The sequence below is a fragment of the Micropterus dolomieu genome, linkage group LG12 (genome assembly GCF_021292245.1).
Source record: "Micropterus dolomieu isolate WLL.071019.BEF.003 ecotype Adirondacks linkage group LG12, ASM2129224v1, whole genome shotgun sequence".
Lineage (NCBI taxonomy): Eukaryota > Metazoa > Chordata > Actinopteri > Centrarchiformes > Centrarchidae > Micropterus > Micropterus dolomieu.
This window is the reverse complement of record NC_060161.1, coordinates 30,097,862-30,113,272: the sequence shown is the minus strand read 5'-3', so window position 1 is coordinate 30,113,272 and position 15,411 is coordinate 30,097,862. Positions and strand designations below refer to the sequence as shown.

Below are 15,411 nucleotides of genomic sequence, written 5' to 3'. Positions count from 1 at the left end.
ACTTGTACTCAACATTTTTACTTTTCTACAAAATAATCAGTTCACACAGAGATCAAGGTCTTCTTTAGTATTCACTAGGTTTATCACAGGAGCAGGCGACAGCAAAGAAACTATATGCCACGATGTGCATGTTTTATATGCTACTAGTATATATTTAGAATAAATGACTGCACCAAGCAGAGGGACATAGTTATCTTAATAATTTTGTTTATTTTTCACAAGGCAATAAATCGTTTTAATTCTTTTGGAATACCTAAAACTTCAAAATCAACAAAAATCTTCACACTAAACTGTGGCATTGGGCTGCAGGTATAATTAAAATAAACATTTAAGTACTTTTACTTTTTGTTTCACAAGCAAGATACCAAATGAGTAAAGATAACCTTCAGCTTCACACAGCCAAGCAACAGAATACTGAACTCTCTGATTACATTAATGTATTGATCAAATACACAGACATTTGGTTTCACATTTGAGGGAGGGCTGTCTGTATCAAGATCTATCAGCATGCAACAAACTAATAGAATGAATAGATATCAGATGAGAAGCCTACCATCAAAACTATGACTTTTGTCTGTTTAAGGCAGGACACTTTTTCATAGTGGTCAATTTTGAGACTTTGGTTTATTTTGCTTCCTTGTCTTCTTTTACTCTAATCATACGCGTAGGAGCCATTATATGTGAGGGGGACATGTCCCCCCCCCCCCCATTTCAAAATCTATGTTTTGTCCCCCTCACTTTTTTTGGCGATTTTGGAGTTGGCTCATAGCCAGGCGGTTTGAGTGACTAATCAATCAATCACAGACTCTGCATCAGACATGATTAAATAGTTGAAAGGCGGATAAAAATCATGTAGGCCTATAGAAAACATGCATCAGAAGGCAAATGCGGTGCTGAAAAAGAGTTCGCTGGTGCGGCAAAGTGCCTCAATATTACGTTTATTTTGTGCTGTTCTTTTTGTACCTGAAGACAGCAATGGGGACGACTGCTGCAGGGTGGGTAGTAACGTAATTAAATAAAAAAAGTGATTGGCACCTTTTCACATTCTTTTTTTAAAACTGTAGCCAACTTTTAATCTTTACTCCAGTATTTTCTGTGGGCCAGTAATCTACTTTTAATTTCATAACAGTCTATAATCTGCTATAGGCTTCGTTAACCGAATGAGTTGTCAGCCAGGCTGTGCGCGCAGTTAACGCAGAAGAGCGCCAGGTCTCCTTTGTGGTACAGAGACGGGCGCTTATCACAGATGAATGAGCTGGGCAGGTGTAAACATTTAGAAAATCAGGCAAATGCCTTTTCAGTTAAAGGCTTTATTGTTCTATTGAAACAACAACAATCCATCTTTTGATGGATATTCGCCTGTTTTGTTTTGTTTTTTACATTGGTTACTGTTTAATAGCGATGTGAACAGAATGTCGCCGGTGAAACAAATCTTGCCTTCACTCAGCGGCTACCAGCTGTTATTTAATCAGGAAACAATCATTTTTGAGATGCACAGAGAGGAAATATGGTGGATAAAACGGTCCTGTTGGGCTTTACGCATGACGCACAGTATCCTCTGTATGCAGCTTTACCTGCTTCAACAACGAACTGCTCCGTGTTACTGCCACAATAATTCTTTGCATTGTAAAGATTATTTAGATGCTTTAGGAATAATCCGATTGTTTTGGCTGCCTGTGCTTCTGTAAAGCAAGTGGCTTAGCTGGCTACATGTTCACAATAAAAGATACAGGCAACAATAGCCGGCTGGGCATCATGATATTTTAAAGTGATCTTATCAACACAAGAGCAGAACAGAGTCTAAGCCAGCACAGACCAAAGCACCAGTTTATGGTAAGATTCATGATGATATGACTTATTTATTTATCTACTCAAGGGAAGTGATTACTTTACCTTAGGAGTGTTAGAGGGATGTTTCTAGTTTTGAAAATGTATTTTAATGGCTCATTTTGTTATGTACTCTACTTGCATAAAATTCTCAAGAATGCTGGAATAAAGTTTTCTAAAGACCCAGAGGCCCCGACAAATGCTTTGTCTGGAGAACAGGTTGACCAGGGACAAACTCCTGGGCCACTTTTTTACCTCCGTTTGTGACCATCCTTGACCTTAAAAACATATGCCAGGAGGTGTGTATGTGTCTCTGCTACGTGTCCATGAAGAGTAGTAAAAGTAGTCAAAATGTTCTCACAGAGACGAGCATCCTTCAGTATTTATTATTAAGAGGAAGAGGTATGGATAGCTTGTAGATGTAGTAAATTCTAAAACTCACGTAGTAAAAAGACTTTGTTATTCCAAGGACATGTCATCAGAATTTGCTTTGAAGACAGTTCTGTGTTCACAAACATTTGTAGCAGGGAGAGTCAGGGCCAAGTGAGACACAGGAAATATCACAGCTACATCAAGTGTAACATTAGAATAACTAAATACATTTGTACTGTGGCTACATTAATTAGCAGCTGTTCCATGGTTTTTATGGTATGTAGTCGGTTTTGTTCTAGTTATATTATACTCCCTCTCTCTGAACCTCTCCCTCTTCGAGTTTTCATAATCTCCCCTCTCCAGTCTATTCTCCATTTTCTGTCACTACAAAGACCCTCTTTCAGCCACACTAATAAGCAAATTCTGTTTTCAAAAATCATTACAAATGAGCATTTAAGTGCTTTATTTAAAATAATTATTGGGGGGGGGCATATCCCCGAACCCCCCTTGCATTTCAGCGCCCCCCCAGGTTTAGGCTCCCCTGACTCTAATAGAAATAAAACTTCAAGAATGGTGTTGGTTTTAAGCCTACAACCCTCTGTCTGTTTGCATCTATAGATTTATTCAAAATTAACCAAAACAAGCTTATCTGCATAAAAAGTCATAGAAAGTCGCCTTTTGCTTCTTCAGGCTCACACAGTGAAATGAACCTGAAGAAGAAATAGGCGAAACGTGTTCTTAGACTCATCCTGCTATCTACCAGCACCTGATTGTTGTTGCTGTGCTCGGGGAATTTCTTGTTTTAAAGCTTATCTGCATATTTACTTTACTAGAACATTTCAGAGGAAAATACTCTTGATGTAAGTCATTAACTGGGGAAGTTCTGTGGTGATATGCTTTAGTTATTTTGTTTATCCTATTCACCTGCAGTAACTTGTCAAATGTGTGCAAATTAGCACATTTGAATTAGTTAACACCTATGTTGCATTTCAATGTGGCGATTGTGATGACGTCATTAGACACAAATGTTAGGCCCTACTGTATTTACCTATGTTGTCTCCATTAAGTAGGACTTTACATTAGCCTGTATGGCCATGAGATATTGCCTTAGCTAAACTTCAGCTAACTTATTACATTAGCTCAGCTCATGAGTCATAAATGTAAGCAAGTTTAGGTCTGTATTTACCTTTTGTCTTTTGTTTAATTAGAGGTTTACTGGAGGCACTGGTATTTTTAGTCTTTTGATCATCACCACTCACCTCCTCACAAGCCAGATGCTGGGAGGGGCTGCTGCCTGTCTTTCTGTGAGTTTATTTCCTGTTGTAGTTCTTCTCTGTCATTCTCATTTATTAAACAATTCTTCAAAAGCTAATAATTTGTGGTTACTTAATTATTGAGTCAATCCCTCATCAGGAATGTAGAATTTCCACTATAGGAAGTACATTTCATTCTATCTATGCACAAAGGATTTGCACGTACTTTGAAACATCACCAGGGATCAATCATAATCGCTAATTTCATGTTGGACAGAACAGCAGAACATCAAACTGGAGAGTCATCATTTGTCTCACGGCAGGTAAGAGTTGCTTTTTAAAGTAAAACTTGTTTAAAAAATATTTGATATCTCAGAATTTTATAATCTTTGAAGTTAAATCAATGTGCAGATTATTTTATAGAGTTAAAAACAACTTCTCTGTGTTGTTTATGAGGCTCATTGTAGTCTAGATAAAGTGGACTTCCATCGTTATTTGGACATTTCATATATTATATTTGACATGTAAAAATGTTCCTGTATTTTATCCTGTTATAAATTTTAATAAGAATATTTGGATATCTTGAACTCTGTTTTGCACTCCAAGTCAAAACTATTGATATTAATGTGTAAAAGATGATGAAGTGAAAGATTACACGTTTTTATACTTCAATGGTAGAAAAAGTACTAGTATACTTACAGTATATAAGTAAATGAAGCACTACCACAAAAAACATAGTCCTTTATTCAGTATTTTACTAATTTAAAGAAATCGACTTTAAGGATAAAGTATTATTAGCAGTTAAGGGTAGTATAAATAACTGTTAAAAGTTCTTCTTTTGAATAATAATTAATTTCCTATTAAAAACATGTGACAGCTGTTTCTGAGGTTGAAGCTTTTTCTGCTGAATGAAAACGTTGTCACAACACACTGAATTAGTTCAGAATGGCTTGTTCAAATGGTGAAATTTTATTGGTACATATCTTAATTCAGTTCTGTTCAGGCAATCAGCAGGGTATAGGGGCAGTGCAAAAACAGGTTTCATTTGGTTGAGGGTTAAATGTGAGGTAATGCAAACTCTTAATGCCACTTTTTATAATTGTAGCTACTTCACTATACTTTTCTCTCTTGAGGCTAGACGCCCAAACCGGATTAAGACTTTCAGTCGTCCTTTAGCCACTCGCACTCCTCCTCCTGTGCTGCTTTTGTTTCTTCTTCCTCCAACTCGCAGGTGTGTCTGACTTATCTCCTCATATATGTCAACTTCCTTTAAATAAAGTAAATATTAAAATGTGTCTCTGCTATTGTGTAAATATATGTGTGTTACAGGTAAATGATGGTGTGTGTGTTAGTTCCTCTCGTCTTGACTGTCCTCCTGACTGAGACGTCTGCTTCACTGTCAACTTCAGGTAAGAAAAACAGTAAGATGGAGATTCCTGTCAGTCACATTAAAATAATAATGACATTTCTCGTTTCCACAGTGGGTTTGTACTGAATAAATATGTAATTCAAATTGCTTTTTCAAACTTAATAATTAAATAACGTGTCAGCAGGGACGGAGCAGGTCTTTTCATGCCCACCTCGGTGGCTCCTGTTTGGTCAGAGATGCTTCGCTTTCTACCCTGTGTGGAGCTCCTGGAGCGATGCCGATGTAAACTGAAGATACAACACATTTAAGTTTATAAAACAGAAGATTCAGTATTACATGGCTTCAGTGTGGTTTAATGTGTGTGTGTATGTGTGTGTTAGTTATTGTGCTTTCAGGCAGCTGGTAAACTGGCGTCGCTTCACACACCAGAGGAGAGACAGTTTATCCGTCTGCTAGCAAACACACACACACCTGTGTGGCTGGGTGGATACCAGGAACAGCAGGTATGGTGTCTGTGTCAGTGTGCTGTGCTCTTGTTCTTATATCAGAACTTTATTTAAAAACACCTCTCCAGTGGAAGAGAAGATTCAGATCCTTCAGTAAGAGCAGGGCTGGACTAGGACAAAAAATCGGCCATTTTTGGCCCAGGCGGCCGACCAAAATTAGTTAGACACCCCTCACCAAGCTTCCATATAACGTGTATTCCCCCAAACCAGCTGAGTACTATGTGCCGTGGGTGGACAGGGTTGGGGAGTAATGGATTAAATGTAACAGTGTTACGTACGCTTAATTAGGATACAAAAAAAGTAGCCTAAAGTGCAATTTATACTACTGCGTCAAATCGGCGGCGTAGCCTCTGTGTAGCCCCCTACCCTACGCCGTCACCTAGCCTGACATGCACCTCCTCAAAAATGTAACTACACGTCGAGTCGACACACTATAAGCTCTGTGATTGGTCTGCTGGGTAGCCTCACAATACCTCAGAGCCGACAGGAAATGGTCCGTGCTTTGAAGTAACTGCCAAAACGGCGGCTGTAACACGGTGGATCAATATATTTGACAGTCACAACACGAGCGAAATGACTCGTTTCATTATCAGAATGCGATCTATTCGGTCGGTAACATTTGAAAAGGCTACACCAGCCGCACATTTACAATTTTACCCCCATTCATGTTAGCGGAGGGCTAAACCGGAAGTTAGCCTGCTTGGCCTGCAAAAGTCAAGACAGTGGACGCTGTAGCGCTACTGCCGACTAGCGTTTGGGGGTGTAATTGCAGATTGACGGACACAACGAAGCACAAGTATAAATGCCTGGCTACGTGCGTAGCCTACGGCGTAGCTACGCAGGAGTATAAATCAAGCTTTACGGTATTCAGTTACAGTACAGAAAAAAAATTATGTAATCAGATTACAGGAACATTTTGAAAAATCGGGGATTACTCATAGGGATTACTTTAAGCAGAAAGTTTCCATTAAACCTTGTGTTTTTTTTATAAATAGTACATGGTATATGTGTGTTTCTGTAAAAACACAAAGTTGGGGAGGGACGCGTCAAAGACATTGATTGGCATTTATAGTAGCGCCGAATGTGTGATAACGTCACCCCCACCCACCCTGTCTTGCAGACTCTGTGCGGACTAGTCCCAGCTCTCCAGGCACGTGCACACATAGACATAAAAAAGGGATTCAGCACCTGCCCTTTTTCTTCCTCTAGAGGAAGTGCCCTTTTGTCTGGGGTGCTCTTTTAAATACTACTATAAATTAATATACATTGGCCTATTCCTGTTTGCGCACAGCTTCCGTGTCCAACAAATATATTTATTGAATAAAAATCTAAATATCAGGTCGGGAGATGAGACTTTGTCAGTTCCGATGCCCTCTCTCCCCATATCTGCGCTGCAGCGTCATGCACGTTGGCACATCAGACACACAGACAGGCAGCAGCTCCTCCCAGCTCCTCTCCCAGGTGTGTTTTTCTTGGCTTGTGTGGCGGTGCACTGTAAAAAATGTGACCAATTAAGAGAGAGGCTATAAGAAATGAAAGACAGAAACCATGTATATGTCTAATAGGGATACAATAAACTGGCATTTTTGATTCACTTAATAAAGGTTTAATCATTTAATGGTGTTTAATATGTACTACATCAGTGTCTTAAATTGTCCACAATGATTTATTACCTGACAAATTTAGCTATATATGACTACCAGGTATGTCATGTTCACTTTAAATGATGAAAAAACCCAGTACAAATTAACCAAAACTGCACAATGACCATGCATCCCTAGTGTACACAGTGGAATCACAAACTATACCAACAGCTGTCTGTGCCAATATATATACTGTATAAGTCAGAAACACAATGCCATACCCATCAAATGAGTATGGCTAGTTGGATTTTGATAAACAACCATTTGAAACTCAATCATTTTTCAGTCAGTTAACTGTTGTTCAAAACCACTGCCCAAACTGAAAGCAGGTTAAGTCAGAGCAATGTGAACAGTCTTTATGGTGTCTTTATGTTTAATTTGGTCACTTTTATGAAGAATAAAGTAATCTTTAGATTTCAAGTCAAAATACTGAAAACTGAACACATCAGAAATTCCAAAGGCTTCCTTCACAACAATTTGCAGCTCCTCCACAGTGGGTGGGATTCCTGATGGAATAAGCAACACCTCAACTCGGTCATCAAATATTACTCGGAGAATGTCTCCTTCAGTCACAGTTTGTAGCTCCTCCACAGTGAGTGGGTCATCATGTGCCGGTTTGGACAGTGACTTATTATTTCATTCTGTGAGGGTCCCGTTTCTTAAGCTAGTAGATTATTTTTGAGGCTGTTCACTTTTGGGAACAAACAGTCCAGCTTGAGGAGGAGTTTTTGGAAGAATTCAAGCGTGTACCTGAGTTTCTTGGGATAAGCAAGATTCACGCCAAACCAACAACCTTGGAGCCCTTTGAAAGTTACCCAGTGCAGTCAGAATTTTCACGCCCTCTACCACGATACCAATGTCTTCAAGACCCTCTGACATAGTAGTCTTGATGATGTAGATTTTCCTCCTTTGTACAGCAAGGTCCTGTGACACACTGTCTTCATCAGCATCCTAAAATAGCTAGAACATTGTGTATTATAATAGAATATCTACCAAATTGCTTCCAACCCTGTGGACAAAAAAAAATCTGATATAATGCACTTGCAAAATAATATTTTTATGATAGGTAAGTTAAAAAGGAATCATTCAACTCACTAACAAACCCAGTCCAGTTGCCCTTGACCTCAACCTTTGTTGGATAACTGTGACCTGGATGACTGAGAACCTTCAAAGATACCAGAACGTGTGTATTGGTGAATACCTTTTTCTACATTCATTAACACAGGCAGTGTTCACACAGTGAAATGAGCCTGAAGAAGCAATAGGTGAAACGCGTTGCTCACAATAAAGGTAGTAAAGTCAAATCAGTGTGTTGTAGTTTGTTAGTCTTTTGTTCGTCATCACCTACAGTCTATGATCACCACTCACCTCCAGACAAAAGTCTGTGGTGTCAGACACCACAGCAAAGGGGGAAATGCACATATAAGTGTATATATAGCCCTTGATCGCCATTGAAAATACAAGTTGAGGTGAAATGTGTGTTTACTATTGATTGATGAGACTCAATGCATTTTTACCATGTAACTGACAAAGACCAGCCTGTAACTTGGCAGGAGGGCCATCAATACAGCGCGGGCCCCAGTGCAGCTGCACCGTCTGCACTGTCTAAAATAATAATGTCATCACAACTGCCACATTGATATCCAAGTAGGCGTTGATTATTTGTATACATTTGACAGCACTGCAGGTGCAGGCACATTGCCACAAAACGATTACAGCTAGTGACTCTAGCTGAGTCTTTTCCCTGAAATGTTGTTTAAATATGCAGATTAGCCTGTTTTGGTTCATTTAGAAGAAATCTACAGATGCAAACAGATGGGGGTAGTATGTTGACAAACAACATCTAAATGTGAAGTTTGGAAGTTTTTTCCATTACAGTAAAAGAAGACATGGAAGCAAAACCAACATCTCAAAATTGATACATGAAAAAAGTGTCCTGCCTTAAACAGTATGCTACAGACAACCCTCCTTCAAATGTGAAACTAAAGCCTAAAATCCACTGACTCCGCATTATGGCTGCGCCGTAGCTAATCGTGGCGATTATAGTCAATGCTTGTGAGTCCACCAGATGCGGCCGCAGCGCGTCCCAGAAGTGTCCCAGAAGCGGCTCTCCGCTCCGCAGAGAATAGGTAGCAGGCCTATTTTTGTCACTAGCTGCGTCAAGAAGCACAGAGCAGATCGAACCAGACAGGAAGTCAGACACAGAACAGCATAGAGAATCCAGTCAATTTTCTGAAACACTTCTGAGACGCTTCCTGTGGACTTGGACCTCCCAGACCGTCAAAGTCCAGTTTGACCACTGGGAATACAGTAATGTTACTGAAGTGGTTTCCTTGCCGGGTTTGGCTCTTGGCACCCCGGGGTTGAGTAAGATAATATAACCGCTAGCAGCACGGGTAACCGACCGAGCTAACCAGCCACAGATCCAGGCTGATAGGCTATAGTTAGCGGTTTAGCAAAAAGTAAAACTAACTATATACATCAAGAAGCTCTGTGTAAGTCATCTCGGTACTGGATTCCCTCTTGATCTTTAAGGCTGTTTTCGGTCATGTTCACTGGGAGGCTGGGTGAATTGCCCACTCACCCGGTGCCGTTCCGGTTCACAATCACTGCTAGCCCCCCGACCCTGACCTGAAAACCTCCAGTGCTTGAGTAAAGGTGTAAACACAAGCTCCCAGTAAGGGCAGAGTGAGCTCATCTGACCAGTGGTTGCACAGCTAACTGAGCTAAAAACTGCAGCTTGTTAGCAGTTAACTAACTTCAGCAATAAGTAAAGCTATCTGTCCATCAGGACACTCTGTGAATCACAGATTTGAGGCAGAGCAGCCAGGGGACATCAGAGAGAAGAATAGAACAAAAATTCTCCATGTTTCTAATTTTTCTCCATCAAATATGATCCAGTTTCACCAAAATCAGTGAAAACTTATTTTTGTACACTATTCACAGGGCGCGGTCCCAGAAACACTGTCCTTCAGCAGCAATCTTTGCATTGGATGCTACATTAATACAGTTGCAGAATGAGTCATCAACATTTTAAAATGGTTTACCAACACAAATAACCTCACCTCAGCCATTAGGACAGTTTGCCAAAGTTAAGACTGCATTAAGAAACTATGCTAGCTACAAAAACAATGTCAGATTGTTTATACAGCGCTGTATGACAGTGAGTGAATACCAGCAGTAGGTGACAGTCTCTTGTTATGATAGTGTTATTGTTGTGGAAATTGTATCTTGCTGGTGAGTAACAATCAACTGTTTTCTTTGAGAAGTACTAAAACACATATACAGCTGGTCCAGAGACCTGCTGTCTAGGGCAGCTTCAGGTGTCTGGCCCCGAGCAAAGGGATGCATCATCATTTACACAGTCTAGGTTTCTATGTTTTGGGGAACAGGGATCCTCTCTCGAGAGGAGAGGAACAACAAGAGTGGAAAAACACCAAAACAATCTCACAGCTCTGACCTAAACCTTAGTAAATGTGGACAGACTAACATAAGGAGTATAGGAGAGGAAAGGTTAAGGATAAAAACATACATAAAAGATTAAATGTAAGAGGACACAATTTTCTGCCATAACAATCCTCCCTCTGGCTATATATAAACATCCAAATACAGAACTTAGACATTGTTAAGTTATGAACAAGCAGGAGATCAAACATATTTGTATTTGTGCTAATCCTGGATGAGAACCTTGGCTGTCAAATATCATGTATCACATATTCATAACTGACTAATGGTGTGGTATCCATAATGTCTCCTAGAGGTCTTGATAGTCCCTGAGTATGGCTGACTGTGGAGAGCCTTTTCAGTCCGTGAGGCTCTGTTATCTCAGTTTTGTCAGCTTCAATTTGGTCAAGTGCACTGGTTTTCACCATGACTCATGTGAGAGATATTCATCTCTCTTTTAACCTTTGTCAATAACTAGGATCCTTTGTCTACAAAATCGTTATCACCTCTTTATGGTGATAGGTTTTGGAATAGATGGAAAAGGCTTATATGCAGTGAGAGGGAGAGATGTACTCTCACTGTGATCACATGTCCCAGTTCTATCGAATTGCAATTGAGAAAGACTAGCCTTGTGGGTGTCCATTGTGAGCTAACCGCTTTAGCAAACACTGGTCATCTCAGCATGCTTCTTGTAATGGACTGCAGAACGAAAACCAACCAGCCGCATGGTTTCTGGACTAATCAAACTCTTAGAACTTTTAGGGTCTCATTGCGTCTCGTTTCAGACCACTGTAGTTCTAAGTTAATGGTCATGTGGACTAGGAGAGACCTAGATGACTCTGATCTGTTCTTGCTGTTCAGCTGTTGAACTGCATCAGGCAGGCAGGACTTAGTCCAGTGGTAATTCCGGACTGTGCATTTTCCTTTGTTGTACTCAGCATACTTCAGACTTTTTTCCTTCTTGTCTGGCTGGAGTGACGTATGATGTTAATGATGGTGATTAATAAAGGAACATTTTATCTTATTGTAATGCTGAAGTCCAGCTTGATCTGATTTTCTCATCACTGTCATTGTGGGCCATACTCTTTGACAACCTTATCCAAACTGCTCCACCTGTGTCTGTGGAGCTGTCAAAGGTTTCGGTTAAGCTGGTCACATGAGCAGAGGCTTCAACAATGTCCTAAATGTCGACTCCGTTTTGTGTTTCGAAAATCGTTTTAGTGAAGACGGGCAAAAACGGAAGACTTTAGAAACGATGACGCTCACGCTTGGCTCTCTGATTGGGTCTTATAAGTCAAACAAAGCAGAAACACGATGCTACTTACAGAGTTCTTGAGTTGGTATTTTTATTAAAATATTCTGTAACATGTAAATAACACTTAGCCCTATCTGCCTACACTTGTAGGCTACTGTGCATGTCGCCGTTTTCTTTGCAACGATTCCCTGTTGTAGCCGCCACTGTCCCATGTTACATTCAGTTACAGTCCCAGCTGGTTTTTGGTCCATGCAAAAAAAAAAAATCTGGTCTGATTCTTCGTCTGCATTACTTTATTCTTTCGCCAAATCTTCTGTAACTATGGAATGGACCATCTGCTTCATTTTTACACTTGCACGCACATGCCCAGTGTACCTGAACGGCCATTAGATGTGCGTTTTCAGTCGTTTTAATGTAGACGGAGATCAACTCTGATACACCGCTAAAACGCTGCTGTGGACAGAGATCCTATTTGTTTTAATTCTCCGTAAACTAAAACTGAGTAGTGTGGATGGGGCCTTACTGGACTTGATCACAGACTGGAGCATACTGGAGGAGGAGGAGCGGAGTACAGGACAGGATCAGCGGGAATGGATTCCGTGACTTGTGTACCTCGGTTAAGGAAGATAAAATCGGTTGATTTGTTCTTGTGATTTCTTTCATGAGTCATCAATAGGCTAATCAGATCCTTGATGAATCTATTCTAATTTTCAGTTCTGAGGTTTTCTTGGCCTCGATTCTCGTTTTCAAATAGCCTACCCATCTTTTTTTTTACAAGGCTGCATGCTCTATTGCATTTCTGCTCTAATTTCTCTCCAAACACGTCTTGAGCTGCTTCAATAGTTTTAGACAAAAGCTTCCATTTTGGAGGAAACCTGTTTCAACCCACTTATCAAATTGTCTCCATTAATGTTTAATACTTTTAGTCATCAATTTCATAACTGGTGAAGGAAATCTTGGAGTGGATTCAGACTCAGTCCTCGCTTTATTCTGACGCTTGCCATTGTCTACTCTCTCTAGCTAGTCTGTACTCGGGTTCATAGAAGAGGGAAAGGTTAAGGATAAAACCACAATACATATCTATAAGACATAACAATAATAGTAATAATAATGGTAATAATAATAATAATATTAAAAGAACATACATAAAAGATTAAATGTAAGAGGACACAATTTTCTGACATAACAGTTATGATTATATTTTTATCAATGACCTTAATTGAAGTAATCATCATCATTGTCACTACGACATGGCACTACCCAAGGGCCTCACTTTGTGTTAAAAAGTGGTGGGGACATGTAAGGGCTCATATTAGGGCTGTGACAAAACACTTAGCCCATGAGACGTGACATTGCACAAGATTGGGGTCATGAGAACAAGACTAGAATATATTTTAATACTATTTAGATAAAGATATTAATTGATGAAATATACGATTGGGAGTTGTGGTGGTTTCTCCCCCCCAAAAAAGTTTGAGCATTAAACACTTAATTACCTGAAACATGAAATTCAGGTGGTAGATGACAATTCAGAACATAAAAATATAATAGAATATAATGCAGTAATCAGTTTTTAACCTAAGTCACTTTTTTTTGGACAACGCAAATGTTTCTTCAATATTTACAATGCATTGCAGGTTTTCTTAATGTGCAAACAAACCTTTCTTATATTAAAAAATGATGCGGACAACATCTGCCATCTCAAAAAATGATGGGGACATGTCCCCAGAGTCCCGAGTGTAAATGACACCTATGACCCTACCTCCATGATCCCTCCTGACAGGTCCCTGTTAAACTACTCCATGATTACCGCTTCACCTCCACTCTCCTCCTGCTCTCTCACCCTCACCCTCAGTCACTTTTTCACTTTGCTCGTAATGATTTATGATTTGATTTGATTTAGTAGACAGTAACAAAAATAAATGCATAACAAGATGCTATCACAGTGATATTATACATTTATCAGAACTGTCGAGGATAACACAAGAAAGTTACGAACTTATTTCCATTGTGGTCCTCGTTGTAGTCTGATAAAGATGGCAAGGCAAGCTACGGATGTGTAAAGGAACCCTGTACAATCAACCTTTACAAAATACGACCAAAAAAACAAAACAAACAAACAAACAACAACAAAAAACAAACACATCCCAATACAAATAAAATAAAATAAACTCAAAAATATCCACTACAATAATAAATATTCCTTAAGACTACATAAAAACTCAAACTAATTAGCGTTAAACAACCATGCTCGATTAAAACAGCGATCTGACTGGCTTAACTTAATCTCAACTGGGAGTTTGTTCCATTCCAATGCTGCCGTGTACAAAAAGGTGTTTTGCGCAGAACAGCTCTTAAATCTACAAGGTACTATGACTGCGGCACTGCCTTTAGTTGAGTAGCTGTGAGAGTTCCTAATAAGCTTAAAATAATCTTTAAAATAACCTGGCTCATTTCTATTCAAAATCTTTCATGTTGATCTCAGTTTCAACAGCCTCACACTGTTTTCAACTGTCAGCCATTTTAGATTCTGATTCTATTATTGAGGTTTAAAGTCAACCTGAATTTATTCTGTGCCATTTGAAGTTGAACTTTTATCCTCTTGTGGGTGCTGCTGTACCATGTATTACAGGCATAATCGATGTGTGGCTGAGTTAACATTAAAGTTTCTTTATTTAGAAAATGAGCCATACGTGGTAAAAATTTTATTCTTTGGTTAACTTTTGTGATAACCCATTGACCCATACTTTCTCCACTCAAAGAACTATCTAAATCACAGCCTAATATTTAACACAAGTTTTAACTTCAATCTGGGTACCACCCACAGAAATTCTGAGCTCTGGTGTCCTACTCGACCTTAGTTTGAACCAGATAAAATAGATTCATTTTTCCCGAAACGCAAAGACAATTTATTCTCCATCAGCCATTCGCTTATGTTTTTTAACTCATCACTTAAATGGTTCTCAATAACTTATCCTTATGGGAGAAAACCTTGGCTGAATCGTCCACGTAGAGAAAAAGATTACAACTGCAAACAGATTTCATGTCATTTATTTACAAAAGAAAGAGCAATGGACCCAGGACACTGCCCTGCGGCACACCACATTTTATTTCTCTAGCCTCAGACAGTCAAGTATGATCGAATCCATTCACATGCCATACTGTTAAAACCTAGAGCTTTTAGTTTTATTAGCAGAATCTGATGGTCCACGGTGTCAAATGCTTTCTGGAGGTCTAACAAAACTATGCCACAGAGTTTGCCCAAGTCGATCTCTCTTAATATGGCTTTAGAACGTACAGCACAAATCTGAAGTCGGTCGGACTAAATCCCTAGGAGGAGTTGGTTAAAGTACGGAGTGGGTAAATCATCCAAAAGTGACCATAAAATTCAAAATGGCTGACTTTCTGTTGGGTTTAGGGCATTGCTCCAAGAGGCTTTTTGGTACGTCTGGACATGATACAGGTGCCACATAAATTTCATACATGTAGGTGAAACGTGCCACCGGGGCTGCTTCGTTAAACGGACGGGACTCTTATTAAACGTGTAAATTTTGGTACAGGTCTGAGCATGTACAGTCAAGTTACAATAACTTCCTGTGTCATAACGAAACATGGAACTTTGCCGCCACGCCACCGCCACTTCATTAACTGCAAACTCACAAGTTTTACAACATGGCTTCATCAATGTGTTAAGGGTTTTCTGGGACAGTTTTGAAGTTGATATGTCCAACCTGCTAGGAGT

General features: G+C 39.6%; 1 protein-coding gene across 1 annotated transcript in view; it reads left to right on the top strand.

The window, feature by feature from the left end:
• The first annotated feature begins 4,778 nt into the window (after positions 1–4,778).
• Positions 4,779–15,411, top strand: part of LOC123980846 — a 23,763-nt gene continuing 13,130 nt past the window's right edge. The window contains exons 1-3 of the mRNA XM_046065393.1: positions 4,779–4,861; positions 5,006–5,103; positions 5,202–5,324. Of these exons, the coding sequence (XP_045921349.1) occupies positions 4,786–4,861; positions 5,006–5,103; positions 5,202–5,324 (297 nt within the window). The 5' untranslated portion in view covers positions 4,779–4,785. The remainder of the gene's footprint in view (positions 4,862–5,005; positions 5,104–5,201; positions 5,325–15,411) is intronic.